At 37.9% G+C, this 19,172-nt stretch overlaps 1 protein-coding gene across 6 annotated transcripts in view; it reads right to left on the bottom strand.

Moving 5' to 3' along the window:
* Positions 1–19,172, bottom strand: part of LOC306844353 (protein furry homolog-like) — a 92,838-nt gene that overhangs the window by 70,640 nt on the left and 3,026 nt on the right. For 4 of the 6 annotated variants that reach the window (XR_013781912.1, XM_079376412.1, XM_079376413.1 and 1 more), the window contains exon 1: positions 1,343–2,032. Coding sequence is in view for 3 of the 6 variants with exons in the window: in XM_079376412.1 (XP_079232538.1) it covers positions 1,343–1,550 (208 nt within the window). In the remaining 3 variants the exon portion in view is untranslated. Of the gene's footprint in view, positions 1–1,342; positions 2,033–6,474; positions 6,506–10,607; positions 10,681–19,172 lie in introns of those variants that run through there. The other 2 variants (XM_079376416.1, XM_079376415.1) reach the window with 2 other exon arrangements.

Raw genomic sequence — 19,172 nt, 5'->3', positions numbered from 1 at the left:
ACACAGGCAGGCACCCGGGGTCAACTTTGTTTTTCTTTTTAGTACATCAGCCTAGAAATGAAACAACATTTACAAATTCACGTCATAATCTGACAGATTTCCAAATTAAACTGGACATGCGACAGGAAAGAATTAGGGTGTAACTTTATCCATTTGGAATTGACTAGAATGGATCATTAAAAGCAGTCTATGTGTGACGCATGGTGGTTAGTGGGAAGAGCCTAGTGACAGATGCATTTGATGCAAGATTAGTCATTATTTCTTTTAAATAATATGCACCAATAAATCATCCATAACCAAATTGGGCACTTTAAGAGTCAATTTTGATCTGAAGAGCATCGTATTTCTCCAGTTAGCAGTGCCTTGACATTCTCTATTGTCTACATACACTACCGTTCAAACGTTTAGAATCAGTCACATTTATGTTTTTGAAAGAAGTCTCTCATGCTCACCAAAGTTGCATTTATTTGACCAAAAATACAGTAAACACAGCAATGTTATGATATATTATTACAATTTAAAATAATACTGCCTCTATTTGAATATATTTTTTAAATGTAATTTATTCCTGTTAAGGTTGAATTTTCAGCAGCAATTACTCTAGTCTTCAGTGTCACATGATCCTTCAGAAATGTTGATGCTTATCAATCGAAAACAGTTGTATTTGATATTGTGACATTTTGATAAAAATCTTTCATATTATTATAAACTGTCACTTTTAATCAATTTAATGTGTTCTTGCCAAAAAAGTATTATTTTTTGTTAATAATAGTAATATAATAATATCATTAATAATAATAATAATAATAGTTTACTAATGCCTTTAACTTTGAATGGTAGCGTAAGTGTTAAAACCTCAGATACATCTTCCTGATTAACACATTATTTTGAGTCTTGCTGTCATAGGTCAAGGTTGGAAATAGTGATGCTATCAATAACTCACTTTGACAAATACATCATTGTAGTCATGTTTCAAAACAATACCAACCTAGTTCAGTGCCAATAAACTGAGAATGATGAGATTATTTTACTCATGACTATACTGCTCCCTTTCTGCATTTGTATTGCATAAAATACTTTAAAAGATCCTGGTTTTATAACAACTCCCAATATTTGAATAATTCTCATTAATGACCAACTTAAGACTTCGCAAACAGTTTGGTTACACAAAGTATTTGCTTGTTCCCTCGTCTGCGATTTCTCTTATATCACAGCTGAACTATAAACAAAAATGGTGCAAACACACACCTTGCACACACACCTCCAAATCAAACAGTCCTCTCTCTGCAACACAGTTAAAATCATGTTTGATTACCCATCCCCTCCTTTTTCCTGATGGTACCTTTGGCACGATGTCGTTGAAGACGGACAGCCGGCCGGCTAGTCAGACCGGATCCATCGTGCTCCTCTTCATTGGCCTGTGAAACCAGCCTCTTCATCCTCAGCAAGCGAGGGCCGGTCTCCCGTGGCCACACTCCCCCCGCGTCCGTCGCCGGCAGTCCGCCATCCCCGGAGATGACCGTGGGAACGAGGCTCTTGAGGAATTCCATGTTTGCACTGTGACACTTTCACTCCAGGCGCCTATGCAGGCGCACAGTGACGGCCCTGCCACCCACCATCACCTCTGAGGAATCAGGCCGTCTGTGACCGGACAGACGACCGCAAAACGGTTCCTCCACCCAAGGAAAACCACAGCTTGTCAAACTTGAGTTCACCACAGGTTCCTTTTTGTCGTGTCAGTTAAAACTAGAAGTGTCTAGATACACACACAAGCACCCAGACGAAGTGGAGATGAGATCTCGTTGTAACGCAGAAGCTGTTGACGGTAGATCCAAGATACAAGTGAGCACCTATAGATCCAGCCCGTGAGTTCTTCCACCTGCCTGTACTCCACATGCCACAGGCCAGCTGCGAGCACTTCACAAAGCGTAACCTAAAGTTCACTTGAGCTTTCACACAGCCAGAGACCAACCTTACTACATGTCTGTTCATGCAGGATGGACTGAACACTTTGATGTCATGATTTGACAACAGTAGGCGGAGCTTTTCAGCTCCAGTGTGTTATCTGGGCGGAGCAAGGACGTGTCCAACGGGAGATAACGTACGCCTGGGAGAGCATCCAATCAAAACACAGCTGCTACCAACCACGCCCAGACGTTTCTACTTTCTAAAGGGAGGGAGGGAGGAAGACTCATCTGTCTGTGATGCAAGGGAGTACATAACAAATATTGAGAAGGCGTGGCGTCTTCAGCGTGCTGCTGCGCTCTGATAAGTTTGATCAGGTTCAAAACTAGAACTGCTCTTCACATTCTCCTCTTACGCACACATACACAATTTTAGCTATAACTTCCCTTACATATTTCCCTTCCATTGGATGAAAAAAAAGGATAAAAAAATAGCTCAGAAGGCATGCTATCAAACAGTTGAAATGTCTCACACCCACGCACATGGATGGTTTCACTTCCAGTTTACAGCAGGGTAGTGTGTGAACTAGTTTATGTGGCATGTTTGATCTGCTTAACTGCAGACTGACATGTTTGTCAAACTTTACCCTGGTAAAAACACAAACACACTCACATAAAAGCTACTTGGATAAATAAAAAGCATATTGGCACATTTACAGTGATACAAGAGTTATATTTGAGTTTTCTAGTTGGCTGGGCAAATGTAAGGTGTTCTGAGGTAAATCAATGGAAATGTTTATGTTGGGAAGCATTTTGCATATGGCAGGCCTTTCTGCTGACTCACTGTAACATATTCAAATGAGCAGGCTGCTTTCGCTGACAATGGACATCGTAAAACTGACACTAACTTGCTGTCCAAGTCTCCATTCAATACAATAAACCGACTCTTCGGAAGAGCATGGAGTTATGGATGACTCCTAATATGTTTTCAAAGCATCTCATATGTCAACCTTGGTAAAAGTTTTTTAATTATTCAACAGAATTGAAATGGTTCATGATTATTGCACTACAATTTTTTTCATTTTTTAAAAATCTGTCCCAGAAGATAAAAGTGCTGGTACATTTACATTAATGAGAACAACCTTAAAGTAATGATAATACCATTATGACATACACGCACACATACATTCATATATACACTTATTATATTTTAGCAACCCCTCACACTTTTGAATGGGAGAGTATATATATTTTGTAATTAGTTCATAACTGTAAAGTTTGTTTTAAAAACTCTTCTGAAGAGTCAGTGAAGGACAAGTCGGTCCTGGAGCCACTCAAAATATAAAACTTCCACAGCGCCACCAGGAGGGCAGACAGGAGCTATAGAAGAAGGAAATGGCCTCAACACCATACAGAAAGTTCTCTGTTCCAAAAGTGGCCTTATATAACCTCATTCGTTCAAAAGACTCATATCTCACATAGAGTGACAGAACAGAAAAATGTGTGCAAATGATTCACAGGAAACACTCACACCCTTAAGTTCCGTGTGAACATGTCAGGCAAGCCATGTAATGTTTCAGTTCCTTAATGTGTGAGCAGACAAGACATATGCACATAGATTGTTATTAAATAATCTCTTAATGTCTTTATATGTAAGTGTTACCACAGTGTTACCCATTTGTAGCATAAAGACCCTCTGATATCTAGCACCCAACAAATTAATAGTGTTGCATAAGCCTTAAGTAGCATGAGAACGAGAAGAATAAGTTCAGACTGAGCCAACTCTCTCTCTCTGTGTGTGAGTGTGTGTGTGTGTGTGTGTGTGTGTGCGCGCGCGCGTCCATCATTCAAATCTCTTTACAAGTCTGCCCTCTAGGGTTGGCCAAAAGCAATGCCAGCAAACCTTAGGAAAAGGTCAAACAAATGTATGCGCATGGTATATCATTGTGATAAAGAAAAAGAAACTGGTACTTGTACTACTGTGCAAGTCTCTCCAAAGCACAAAATAAAAATCAAATCACAATTAAATGTTTCTTTGATTACTGGCACTTTTATCTTCTGGGGCAGATTTTTGAAATATATTTAAAAAGTTATAATCATAAACCATTTCATTATTATTGAAAAATTAAAAAACTTTTACCAAGGTCGAAATACGAGATGCTTTGAAATGAGATCAAGGAAACTGTGTGCACAGAACATTTTATTGCACTTCATTTGTGCAAGTGATAATAAAACATGTTTGAGAAGCTACCTAATTTGGTCTGCTGTAAGCAGCACAGGCTAGACGACAGGACATGAACTGAACAGATGATAACATATCCGCTCCTAGACAATGACGTGGAAGAATCACAGATTTCTCTGGAAAGTTACTAACTCACTCATTACTTCATAACACACCTCTGCCGCAGACACAAACACAAAACTTCTTATATCGGATGACAGTAAAATGCTTTCTAACTTGATAATGAAACAATATAAAGCAGAACCTTTGATCGTGACATTGAACCACACTCAAGGTCCTGTTTGCAAGAGAAACCATGTCAAAGGTCTGTGTGTGCATTAAAAAGCTAAATAAAAACAAGTTCAGATGGAGTGGCCTACATTTACAGTGATGATATTGTGATGACGATCAACTCCCAAATGGCACAGGAGGAAAGTAAGGGCTGATGGGACCATTTGGACAGGGGCAGAGAACACAACAGGAGACAGAAAGTCAAAGGGAGAGGATAAACTGATGAATGTGGGTCACCTATCAATAGATGATCTTAAGCCACCATGTGCTGGTGGCCTCAATCTGATATCAAGAAAACACAGACTTTGAGTACACTGAAGGTAGGGGTATACGATATGACTATTTTTGATCGTGGACGCTAAAAATGTCTTCACGATCTGCTTTTGAAGAAATATCGTAGTATCGTGCTACAGCACACATTATATCAGCTGCAGTTCTGGCGCCTCCGTCTCTATATGCTGTACAGCGCCACATACATTCATATCAGTGTTAACTCAGCGGTAGAGTTACACTCACGAAACACTGCACTTATTCGCAATCACAAAAGTACATTATTTGCGTGTTTTAAAGCCTTAAGCTTTTCATTCGCGCGCCGGTCTGCAAATGATGGTATAAATATAAAACACTATGACAGAATTGACAGACAGATAACAGTATTTTTATTCTTTAATGTTAAAATAACAAAACGCAAAGAGAGAAAAAAAAAAAAAAAACACACTACTCTTGACTGAAAAAAAATACAGTTGCTTTATTAGGAATCAATCTATAGTTTTATTGTTATAATTGTTCAATCAATTTCTTGAATGCTTCTACTAAATATGCCTATTGTACCTGAAAATAAAGCACTGTTTATTTTATTTGTATATTATGTGTATTTGTAATGTGTATTTGTTCTTATTTTTTAATAACAAATATAAAATAATGACAGATTTTTATCTTCGCCCACTTTGGCCTAAATATCCACCATTCTTTTTTATATTTTGTTACCTTGAAGGCTTTGTCTTTATAATAGGGAAAGTTATTTTGGCTGTAATGTGCAGACAAAATGGTAAAACCAACGTGACAAAGAATCGTGATAAAATAGTGAAATTTCGCAAAAAAACGTGATATTATATTTTACCCATATCGCCCACCCCTAACTGAAATGCATTAAAGAATGGCAACAAAGCTGAAAACAGAAGGCAGGGCTTGATGATAAAGGTACGCTCGTCAAAATTCCCAGGTGAAATAAAGCAGAGGACAGATTTGACAAAATACGATGAGGAATGATGATGAAAAAAACAGTTAGCTAGTAAACAGAGCTGGGTAGTAACTGATTACATGTAATCTGGAAACATGTAACATTTTAAAATACTCATAAATCAGACTATAGTTATATTTTATGGATTACATGATTACATATTTACACAATAGCAATAAATTATTCATAATTTCTTATGAAGTTTATTCATAATTTATTGATTCTCCCCAATTTGTCTTTCATCTTTTACATTTTCCTTTCTAAAATAGCCTACCGCTTACATATACTCAGAAATTTTTCCAGTTTTGTAGAAAAGTTGTTTTTTCTTGTTTGTACTTAATTTAGTTCTTAATTTAGCACTTAATTTAGTCCCCCCCCAAGACTAAATATCTAAAGTCATCTTGTAAAAAATATCTTGATTTAAGAATTTTTTTATATTTTGACAAGAAACAAGACAAAAATACTAAGTAAGATAAACCATTTTTTGCAGTGAAGGTCCATCTCTCACAAAAGTTCACTGAGCAATGGTTTTTCCATCAAAATCTATCACAAGAAACATTTTTCGCAGCAAATGAAACAACTTTTCTGCTGATGAAACTGCTGGGAAAAAATAACCACTTTCTCACTTTAGTCTAACATGCAGTTTTTATGAACATCCTAATCTCTAAAAGAATAAAATCTTTTTTCAACATTATTTTTACCACTGAATATTTTATTTTCACCGCAAATGGATCACATTTGAAAGTTAACAGTCAGGAATGCCGTCATGTTGTCTAAAGTGACACAATAAAATGAAAATTTATCTAACATTTACTCACCCTCATACTGTCCCAGATGTGTAACTTTCTTCTGTGGAACACAAACAGACCTTTTTTAGAAAAATTATCTATCTCTGTGAGATTGGACCATCAAAGTTAACACTTCAAAAACCACGCAAAACAAACATGCGGTAATCCATACGACCCTAATTGATGAATCAAATGTCTTCTGAAGTGAAACAATAGGTGTGTTTGAGAAAAACACCATTATTTTTTAACTTTTTAAGCCATAAACTATAAAACATGATGTAAGCCTGTTGCATGAGAAGTGACAGTCCTTTGTGCTTCCGCATGCACAAGTTTCACAAAGCGCTTACATCACACTTCGCAACATGCTGACAATCAAGTGTGCCACACACAGTCTAAAAGTAAAGCCAAAACATTATGATTGCCCACTGGTGGTATAGGTTATAAACACGTTACTCTCCATGTAAATGTCGTGTTCGTTTCGCATGGTTTTTAAAGCATCATCCACAATAGTTGGATTATGTTTTTTTTTTAAAACCATTCGTGTTCCACAGAAGAAAGTCATATAGATCTGGGACAGCATGAGGGTAGGAAAATGATGAGAATTTTCATTTTTGAGTGGGGAATCCCTTTAAATAACACAACGGTTTCCAAAGTGAAGTCCACTGGTGGCTCATGTCAGAATCTCAGTGCACCCATGTGCCTGTACCGGCCCCTAAGGGCAGCAGTAGTCCAGCTGAGCATGATGGAGGGGGGAACAATAGAGAGAGAGGTAGGCCCCCAGATTCAAATCAGTGCAGGAATGTCATAGGGGAAGCAGTAGGAACAATGCTCAACATGGCTCTGGCACAGCAACACAAAGACCTGAATGGGCAAAACAGGAAAACCAGCTTGCACAGTAAACTGAAGACGAAACTGCTCCTGAATCAGCGCTTTAACGTCGCAGAGTGTTGACACTGAGCAGCTCTCTAGACACCGATTGGTTCAGGATCAGTTTTCAAGCAGCATGACGATGTGAATGATGCAGTGATCTACGATCTACACCAGCGAGGCACCACATCAAGTCCTGCTATTGTATGAACACACATCTCTGCTCGCCATCTCTTTTCTTAGGAAACAAGCTTTTGCGCGAAACTGTGTCGTTGCAGATTGTTCCTGATTCATACGTTTCCTGTCTTGCACAGGATGCTGTTTTCAGCAGCCACAAAATGTTATCTACCTTTCCGTTTGTGTTTCATTCACGCCCTCCGTTTCTTCTTGTTCATCTGCTGCTCTATTCATGGTCTGGTTTTGGGGTTGATTGACATGGTTTGTTTTACTAAGGGGCCTGAGTCGTCATCAGGTGAGAATGTGAGAAACACATAAGAGGTCAATGATCGAACTTGTTAGACCGGTACATCCCCTTAACCCGAAAGTGTTTTACAGCAGATTAACTGAACTACTCAAGCTAGGAAACATATATTACACACATACATCAAAATACAAGACAATCATCTTTGAACCACATGCTGGACAACTGTCAATTATTAGTCGAACATGGCTTTTACACACACGTTCAACAGATGACCAACCAACTGACAGGAAGCTGTTACTCGCTGTTCTCACACACAGCTTGTTCCTCACAGGGTCTTTATTCAACACTAAACAAACTCACCTCATTCACCTCACTGGCTGTCTCAGGGCTAATCTGTTGGAGAAACATCCCACACAGTTTCGACAGTGATGAGAACTCTCTCTAGTTTCTGTAGATCTGTCAGGGGCATCCAGCTACAATTATGCTTGCAACAAACTGATTTTAATTGTACTGATTTGGAATGCAAAGATAACTGTAAATAAGCCACCTGTAAATTGATTCCGCCAAAGAGAGTAAACATTTAGGGCCAGTTTTACTAAACAGGGAAAATTAGCACGAGAGCGCAATTCCAAAACGGCGCCAATGGGAGAGGAAATTTCTGCAGGTGATTTACTAACAATGTGCAAATTAAAGAACACAGACACAACATCTCATTTACATATCGACCAACGCAATATACCAAGCGCAGCGCAAATTAGCGTAGCCGCAAATAAAGAATAAAGAAGCCATAGTACGTTGAAAAGAACCGGAGGCCAAAAATTAAGGTTTGCTAGAATTTTTGGTAAACCTGGTATTCCAAGTCGTCTTTTATTTCCTGAAGCAAATTAAAAAAAATAACATGGCTTCGCAAATGATAGTTTTGGAGTTTAGGTGTTCTTCTGACATTCAAAATAAATTAATGTGTGTGGAAAAAATCCTCTGCCTTCTACCACATGCTCTCTGTTCTCTGCCGTCCCTCATCCTAGCAACAATAATTACAGCCATTTCAAGCGCAAAATAGTTTAAGACATGCTTTTTTGTGGGCGTTAAACTATGGCGCAAATGCCAGTAATTTGATGAGCGCAAACATTAATAAAATGCATTGCGTGATTCATTTGAATACTCTCCTCCCATAACTTTTGCGTCTGAAAGGGAACCTAAAAATGCATATTCAATAAGGTCAGGCGCAAAAATAACTGTGTCCACGCCTTTTCAACGCTAATTCGTCACTGCGCGCCTTTAGTAAAACCTGACAGTACAATTTTAATGCCAAAAGACGGTTTACCCTGGTGCAAGCTGTTAATAAAACTAGCCCTTAGCACATGTGGCATATTTATATACTAATTAATAGAAATAGTGACATTAGTAAACTATTTTCAATTCAGCTTGAGTATCACAACAAATCAACAATGACTCTGTATTCTTGGTTCTGTATTCTTCCTATTCACTGTTATATAGCAAAACAGTCTGTTCATGAACACCTCTAATTCATAGTTTTATGCAAATATTCAAGTCAGCTTAAGCAGTTGAATTAACAGCCGTTCATTCAAATTTTTGCTCCAAATAATCATCTTGATATGAACAGGCCTTTAGACTGGTTACTCGACATTTTGTCATTTATTAACTACATTCCCCTGGCACTAAGGTCTCAATGGTTAAAGGTGCAGTATGTAAGATTGACAGCTAGCGGTTGAAATGGGTCCTGCAAAAACAAAAAACAAACCGCCACACACATTTCAGAGTAGAATTACTGGCTATAGCATTATTTTTCAGAGAAACAGCTATGTAAACATAAACGTGTTATTTTTTGGCTTTAGAAAAGTCAAAAACTTCCATAAAGCACCTTTAAAATGTGGAGAGGAATCTCATTAACACCAGTCCATGGGTCATCCCTGCAGACCTTCATGTCGAGGAACCTAAATCTCAACCTCCAGACTATGACCATCAGTGCTTGAACCTGTGAGGTGGTGACTCACATCTGACTAACGATGACCGCAGAACCACTGCACCGTGGCTACCGTCCTTTGATTATTCAGATTTTCTTCCTGTTCTTAACAACAGCGAGACCATCTGGACAGACTCTGACGATTGTGTTTTTGATGAAGCAATCCGTAAAGCAATATGATGTAACCATCATCCTGCAATTTTGACTTTACTCAACATGATTCTGCTCAAGCCACTGTCCGCAAAAACTCACAGCATGTAACCATCCACATATCCTGTTTCAAACGCTGCTGTTGAATCATGTACTTTGGTAAGAGTTGTGAGATATTGATATGGATTCAGGTCTAGTATTGTTTATAGTTTTTGAATTAAAGGGATAGTTCACCTAAAAATAAAAAATGTCATCATTTATTTACAATCATGTCACTCCAAAACCATAAGATTTTGGTTCACATGCTCCACAAAAAGCATATGATGCACACACAAGCGTACATGATTTCTATGTGTGTATGTATAGATGTTGATCACTGTTTAGATGTAATAAAGACCTATATTAAATTTGTTCATTATATAATGTGATTGATCTCTTCACAAGGCTTAGCTCAATTCATATGGATTTGTTTTACGATACCTTGATAACCTTTTTGGATCATTTACGTTTTGGTTACCTGGAACAAAAAACTCACTAGTTTCATTAAAAATATCTTAATTTGTGTTTCGAAGATCAAACAAAAATCTCATGGGTTTGGAACGAAATGGGTATATTTAAACTATTCTTATTTTTCCATGAACTGTCCCTTTCATGTGAAAGACAAGGTTAATAGCAGGCCAAGTACACAAAATATACTGTCAGTAGACAAAAGCAGAAGAAGAGGTGTGGCAGACATACCCGAGGGCCATAGAGCTGGGGGGGGGGTTGTGTCAAACTGAGCAACAGGCCAGCGGGGTCAAGTCACGTCAATCTGAAGAAACAAAAAAGAACAAAGTCGCATGGGTTCATTAGGCAGCGAATGAGCAGGAAAATCATTCAACCAGAATGATTACAATTACATTACAAGTACAGTGCAGAAATACTAGACATGTGAAAATTGAAGTCACGCATCCACGCCTTTTCTTCGCAAACATTTCAAATGTATGCTTGAGCATGCAAACCAGGTCTGGTGGAATCTGACTGAACTTGAGCCAGGATTGCAGGACTCTTCCTAGGCGGCAAGCTATAGATTACCACCCGCCATCCAGTCATTCATCCATTCGTCAAAACGGTGGTTATTTAAACTCAGTTGCACACTGTCCCCTACCCACAAGCGCAGAAAGGTCCGCCAGAGCTAAAACAAAAACCACACAGGCTGCCAAAGACTTATTTATAGGAGTGTTAAGTGTTAGGCAGACTACCTGTGTCTCATTAGCTATAATTACTACTCAGGGCTCCTGCGGCGCTCAATGACACTGCGGCTCAATCACAGGGGCGGATAAATGCACATATTTACACTGCACATCTAAAGAGCCAAGCACAGACCACACAGCAAACAACTTGGGCTTTTCGCTCTGTCTGTCTTTTAAAACCCATTGTGCATTAATGAAACTAGCTCATGGAGAATGTCCACACAGTGGAGTAGATGTTGTACTCCAACTAGTCAACTGGTAAAACACTATTCGAACTTTGAGCTAATGAGATATGCTTTCCCACGACATCCCTCAGAATGGGTGGTTCAGTGGACTTGTGGCATTGAAGTGATGAGAAGTGACAGTGAGGTATATTCGGTTCAGTCACACTTTAATTTAAGGTCCAATTCTTGCCATTAACAAACCATTAACTATGACTTTTATTTCAGACTCCTAATTTGCTGTTTATTAATAGTTAGTAAGGTAGTTGTTAAAGGGATAGTTCACCCAAAAATGAAAATTCTGTCTTTAATTACTCACCCTCATGTCATTCCAATCCCGTAAGACCTTCTCTCATCTTTGGAACACAATTTAAGATATTTTTGATGAAATCTGAGGGCTCTCTGACGCTCCCATAGACAGCAAGGGTACTACCTTGATCAAGGCACAGAAAAGATGGATGACAAAGTCAATGGTTCAACTGTAAATGTTACGAAGCTACGAGAATCCTTTTTTTTTTGCACCAAGAAAACAAAAATAACGGCTTTATTCCAAATTTTCATTTCTACTGTGCCACTTGTGGATGCGCGTTCACGACAGTACCATGATGCAAGCACGTGGCGCTGACCCAGATCCGGTGTGATGACGTTGAACACATGCGCCGTGCCTTGTGTCTTGTATATCTTAAATTGTGTTCCGAAGATGAAAGAAGGTCTTACGGTTTTGGAACGACATGAGGGTGAGTAATTAATGACAAAATTTTCTTTTTTGGGTGAACTATCCCTTTAAGTTTAGGTATTGGGTATGATAAGGGATGTAGAATATTAGGGTCATGCAGAATATGTGTTTTATAAGCACTAATAAACAGCCAATATGATAATAACAGGCATGCTAATAAGCAACTAGTTAATAGTGAGAATCGGTCCCTTTACTAAAGTGTTAACTTCGGTTCTTACAGAATCATGCATCAAACAGGTCCAGGATCTCATTTAATGCTGAAAAGAAAGTGCAAAGCACTACAAGAAGCCCCGAATGTAATTTCTCTACATTGCATTTACAGTTTTTTTTTTCTCAAAATGTAAAATTAAATAAACCATGTCAGCCAATACCCATAAACAGAAAAAATGAATATTGGCCCATAAATAATAAAATGACACTAATAAATTGTGAATCACTACAAAAATTGCATAACATTTTAGCCAAGTTTAATCAGAATTATCGATTACTCTTTTATATTAGATCACTTCGTAAAACAGATGATCAGACAAGGTGGCTTGCAGTAGCAACTGTCAGCTGAATACAATGACACACACACATTCACAACCGATCTTCCTCTTCTTAAGCCACACGCGAGATACGAATAGTTCATCTAACTTCCTGTTACACCAGAACAGACACAAAAAAAGAACTAGACACTCACCAAGCTTCACCTTCAAAACAATTTCTCTCACACCCTCCTGTATATAAATAATACACACACGCACATTTAAAAAACACTTCACGTATGAGACCCCGAAATTCTCACACATAAGAAGTCATGTCTTTCACTTACATTTACACTTACACTTTTCGTTTAAGTTCGGTGAGACACAGACTTTACAAGTGATAAACCCAACGGAACACACAGACGCAAAGGGCTACTTTCCCAGGACAAGGAGGGGCTTGTTTTCTTTGGCAAGGCCAAGGGCCAGAGCCTGAAGCCAAGCAGTAACAGAGGAAAGACAGACTGTCCAGAGTCAAGTTAAACTGAAGAAAAGAACACACACAAAGATACACCACAGAACAACAGAGGAGGAACACCTAAAAAAAGAAGGGTACTCATCCACACTTTTTGACTACTTTTGCCACTTAAAATATTGATTTAAATGCTAGACCAGACTGACACACACAATCGCAATATATAGGGATATATATATATATAGGAGGTATATATATACACATACACACACACATTTGGAAGGTGAAGCCTATATTTCCTTGTGCTAAATGCAACTCTAAGTCTTTGTGGTTCTCTTCCAAGACCACACTTTGGTGACGCAGTGATGCATAGGCTGTTGGGTAGTAGTCTGCCATAAAGCCACAATGGCTTGTAAGCACCATACTTAAAACTGAAACCTAAAGCTTTGTGGACACACATATGGCAGCCATTGAAAGACTGCAAGCACATAATTTGGAACATGACACCGACAAAGCTAATCAATATATTTTATATTCATATACAAATCATAAAGAAGCAAAAACAGAGTGGTTAATTGTAAGGGTCTGAGATGAGATAGGGCTATGCAAATTCCAATGGTGACGGCATGTGGTGCAATAGAGAGTCCCGCTGACTGATCTGGACAGCAGATCACTGCCTAGAGGGGAAATCTCTCTGTCGAACTCCCGTCCATACACGCATAAGAATGGGGAAGAGCAGGGTCTGACAAATGAAAACAGGTCTTTCTGTTTCCAAAGAGGTGACAGATGAGGAAGTGTTGATTAAGACAGACTGACAAAGGTGTGACATCATGAGATCAGACAGCTAAATTATAGGCATTTCCTTTGCTGCACTAAAGCATTAAACACCATAATACATTTGCAGATAATTAGGAAACATGCTTCAAGTTCAATATACTTGTTCCTCCAAAAAATAAAAGCACTACAGCCAGTTATTCTACTTTGAAATAGTGCATTCCGTGTCAGAATGTCTGTTTTTGTTTTGGGCTGTGTGATTCTACCCACTGACAGTTTACCCAATAATATTTTGCCAGTCTGGGTTGCCAGAAAACACAGCGTAATTCAGCCATGGAAGTGAGCAAACAAACTGGGTCAGAGATCAGACATTCTACCCGATCTAAAAAGCCCTGACATCCAACTAAAAAGCTCTGTGACCATAGGCATATTAAAACTAGGGTTGTGATGGTGAGGAAATAGTCCCACTGGTTAATTGAAGTGTGACAACACCGGTAATACCAGTATCACCATTGGGAGTCAGTTCGTTTGAGTTTTCCCTCTTTTCCTCGCGTTTCTTCTCTTTTAAATAACTTGTAAAAGGCAATTCGGCGTTGATTCAATTCAAGCAACAACAAAATACAACGTCACACTCATAGAACTTTTAACAAAACAAAAATACACCATGCTATAAGCCTAACGGAAAATAACAATTTACTTAGGCTATACACCGTTTAAATGGGTATACAAAACTAAAAATCAACAAGCACTGTGGAACCAAATAAATAAAAACATAGAACGTTTATTAGCTAAATAAATAAGAACGCTAAGAGGCACGGCATAGGCTACACCTTGATGTAAAATAAAATAAATAAAATACACAAAGTTTAAATAAAGTAAAAATCAGCAAACACTGTGGAACCAAATAAATAGAAACAAATGTTTAAAAAACTTCCAAAATCAACCTAGATAAACGGCAAGTCAACAGGCTTTTCAAAATCAAAAATATTGACAAACATGCACTTTTGCATTTAGTTTCAAAATTAAATCTTTCGCCATCGTTTTGTCTGTCTCACCTCACCCTTCATGTCAGTCAGCTCAACTTGCTCCTCACTTGATAAATGAAATCTGACTCCTGCTGCTGTTCTGTGATGCCACTATTGTTCGGCACGCTGCATTGAGCACCCACGTTCAGCTTTTAAAGGGGTCATCGGATGCTAAATTCACTTTTACATTATGATTGAAAATAAATGTGTGTTGGCAGTGTGTACACATCTACCCTATAGTGATAAAAATCTACAAAGTGGTTTTTATTTAATCCCTAAAAATAATATCCCCTTTTTCAAATCAGGCCGTTCTCAGCTTCTTGTCTGTGTGACATCACACGGACGAAGGCCGCTCCCACGATAGTTGATTGACACTGCCATCTTACCTTAGACCCGCCCTGAGTGAGCTGTAACAGTCCAACTGCCATTGTTTTACAATATAACATGCTCACTTCTTGTTTCTTTCATGTTTATACAGATTTCACAGTAAAGCACTAAGCTTGAGTTGGGATGTATAAAAAAAAAATGTACTTTTATTAACAACAGTAACATGTTATATAGAAAATTTATATATTCCACTCTTATAAAATATATCATTGTTCTTCTGTAGTATTATATGGAACTGACCAATTTCAGTGATTATGTGTGATTTAGTCGCAAATTGAAGAAAATTGTGTTTTTCAAGGCACTTTGTTACTTTTCTTACTTTATATATATATATATATAAAAAAAAAAAAAAAGTACAATTCTGACAAAATCTGATTTCTTGATGATTATATTTTATAATAGTGATTTTCAACATATAGAGAAAAAGTGGAAATGAATGACTAATAAGCCGATAAGTGCTCCTCTGCTGCGGTCTACTGGTTATAATTGTGATTTGATATATTATTTTTACTTGTGTTTGTTTACCACAAAGTATATTTCATCCCATTAAAAATAACATTCAAATTGTATCATTTTAGAGCTTTAATGTGCTGGAAATAGTTGTGCGAAATGCTTTAAAGTCTTTGAAAAGTGCTTGAATTTCTTTTTCAAATGGTTGTACAAACCCTGAAATGAATAATGTAATGCATTCAACTATTTCTACCACAACACCATGGTTATAGTTAGCATTAACACTTCTGGTTTTCTGACGTACGTCAGCGCTCTTTATAACAGAGAATTCTGTGCAGAATTTGAATGATCTCGCAGCAACCTTTATTCATTCTGCGGCGAATTCAAACACTTCTCACTGGATCTCACAGCACGTTTGCGTCTGTGCAGTAACAGCAAAATGCGACCATTTGGTCACAGTCTGCAGCCCTGGACATGCAGTTTGAATGCTGAATGGAGGATGACAGACAGCCGCAGTGGAGAGAAGAGTTTACGTGAACTTAAATATTCATCTGTACCTGTTCATCGTGGGGGGTTAACAATAACACAATAGTATACGCAGAATATCGGATTTGGATCCGTCTCGTCTGCCTGATGCCCCGATCCGGCAGAAAATGCCAGCATCAGAGCGAAACCGATACTGAATATCGGATTGACGCATCCCTACAAATGACGCATCCGGTGTTGCGGCTAGCACCTTAAACACAGACTATCGCAGCAAGCTTTATTAAAACGTGGATAAATGAACTCATCAGCTTATAGTGTAAGACTCGTCGTCTTTTCATTTTCAATTATAGTTGTTCTTGTTGCGTGTCCTCAAGTTTGAGGTGAAGGGGGCAGGAGAAACAATATTTTGAATTTGGACTGCACTACCCATTTCTAAATTAATTTAATTAAATTAAATGACTTCTAAATTCACTAAATTTCAGCCACTAGCTGTCAATATTACATAAAATAAAATTTAAATGTAAATTTAAATGTTACATTTTAAAATTTAATGTAAATTTAATAGAAAATTAAATGTTGCATTATGTTAACATCTTTTCACATTTTACTAGTCATTGCATACATATTTCAGGATAAAGCTAGAATGATCAATAGAACAATCCATAGAATGACAGATATACAGACAGATAGATATGAGCATCCCACGACATTGTCTCAAATCAATAGTACAATACATTACAATTCAATAAGCACCAACAATAATTTCATAACACACAAATACATAACAACATAGATATGTAGCTACACGGACAGACAGACATACAAACAGATCAGGAAGTTTTGCAGGCCAGATGTGAACCTGCACCACCCATGACTAGCATAACATGAGATGTATATTAACTGCTGTGTAACAGCTCTGTCAGCACAGGCATATTTTGCTCAGACTAAGCCAGAGGTTAAATGGTTACCATAACACATCAGGGAAATTCAGCTGGAAAAAATAATCTCCTTTGAGATGCATTTCTCAAATTGCACCCGATTCACCTGTAGGAGACAGAAATAAGCTTAAACATAACAACAGTCATTTTCCATACAGCACCTTTACTGACAATGCAAATGAACGCCACAGAACATAAAACACTAAACTCATGCTTCCCGTAAGACCTGATAAGAAACCTTTATAGACCTACGTTCAGAAATACATACGCAAATAAAATGCTATGTCGTTAAGGCCAAGCTGGAAGAAATAAACCAGCCAACTAGGTCATCGCTCTGACCTTCAACCCCCGAAACTATACCAAGATTAAACGTTTAGTTTCTCTAAATTAGACTACTGCTAAGACTTTGCTTTTACCCAGAGTTGTGCAAGATATTGTATGATTTACAACACAAAAACAAAAGTCATGTAGAGTGACAAACAGATTATAGGTTGGCAGCAGCTGCTGACTGCATTAGGGAGAGAAACAGTTCTGTCTGCTTTTATCTGTCCTCTGTAAATCTCTCTCTCATATGCTGATATTAGTGAGAGTAATCCCTTGTTCTTGTCTTAACTATGAAGAGAGAACCAGACGGCAGAGATCATGCAAGCATGGGACGAATTATAGGGGGAAATGCCACTCTGTTGGGCAGAAAGGAAGATGATTGGTCAGGGTCGGACAGAACCCACAGCCTGGGCATTAATAATGCACTCTGTTCCCTGTGCGCACTGATAGAGTTTCCCCTACTGCAGTACTTCACACGAGCACCCAATGCAAACTTCAGCACACAGCAGGGCTCAACAATAAGGTGGTCCATAGTGCTGAGCGATATGATGATGATATCATATTTCAAAGATAACACCCAATGTCAATTGCAAAGTCAGTTAAAAGACGATTATTAATAATATTGGGGGGGGGTGAGAAATGAAAAAAATAACATGAATGCTGATGGCAAACTATGCCTGTATATGCGACTATGCTGTGGTAAGACATAGCCTACATTTCTTGTCCAACATCATGCATCATTCATCATTTTTATAATTTTGTCAAATTATTTTGTAAGTTAACATTACAAATTGGGCAGTGAATTCTCTCATTTTAAAAAGACCAAGTATTCTTTTATTTCAATCTGCGGTAATGGGAAAAAAAAAAAAAAAATGCTGTTCTATAATAATAAAATTAGTATTAAAACACATAAACAACATTTTTAAACTAATTCTGTTTCTGAACAAATACAATAGTTGTTTTATTTCATTCTAAATAGTAACCTTTTGTAAAGGAGACATCTAGAGCCGGAACAAAAAAATAGTTTACCGTTTTTGCTGAGAGCGAACAAATGAGTTTTTAATCTCTGATTTTTGACATACATGACCAGTAACAAATACATTTTTGCTTGACTGCAGGTCAGTTTTTTTTAAACTAAGCAAGCCTGTTGATAACTCATTCGATAAAAAAACGAGGAGAAGACACATGCCTATGTGCATTCATCATGCATTCTTAAGCACCATGAGAATGAGGGTCTCCTCACAAAATGAAATTCATTTCAAACACAAATTTGATAAAAACACAACAGTGTGAACCAGCGTGCGTAGATGATATAATGCAACTTGAAAACATAAATGCAGATAATCACATAGTAATACATGTGCACAACACAGCTGTCAATCTCGCCAGCTTATCCATCTATGAATTCCTGGGAACTGTCCCAAACAGACTACATTTTTTGGAATAACCATCACGTCATTTGTTCGTACTATAACAGAGTCTTTTATCTAGAAGAATGCTGTGTTAATTTCCTTGGCAATCTCAGCGAGACAGCTGATGGCAGATCTGCGGTGTCACAACGGCGAGCTCTAAGCACAGTAGGCGTATGGAAAATATGGTCATGGCGGTCATCTGCAACGCTCGTCGGATGGCCGAATACACAACTCCGTGTCAGTTCACTTAGCAAATGCAATTACGCAACACCCCTGAAGGGCACAAGAGGCCAGGGACAAAACGATGTATGATTATTTAATTTCTTCTGGGAAAAAAAAAATAGGCCATTAAAATGCCTCTTTCATTTGTGGTAAAAAT

Source organism: Barbus barbus, assembly GCF_936440315.1.
Source record: "Barbus barbus genome assembly, chromosome: 24".
In the NCBI taxonomy this organism is placed as follows: domain Eukaryota; kingdom Metazoa; phylum Chordata; class Actinopteri; order Cypriniformes; family Cyprinidae; genus Barbus; species Barbus barbus.
Note: the sequence above shows the minus strand (reverse complement) of the source record. Positions and strands in the feature narration are given on the sequence as shown.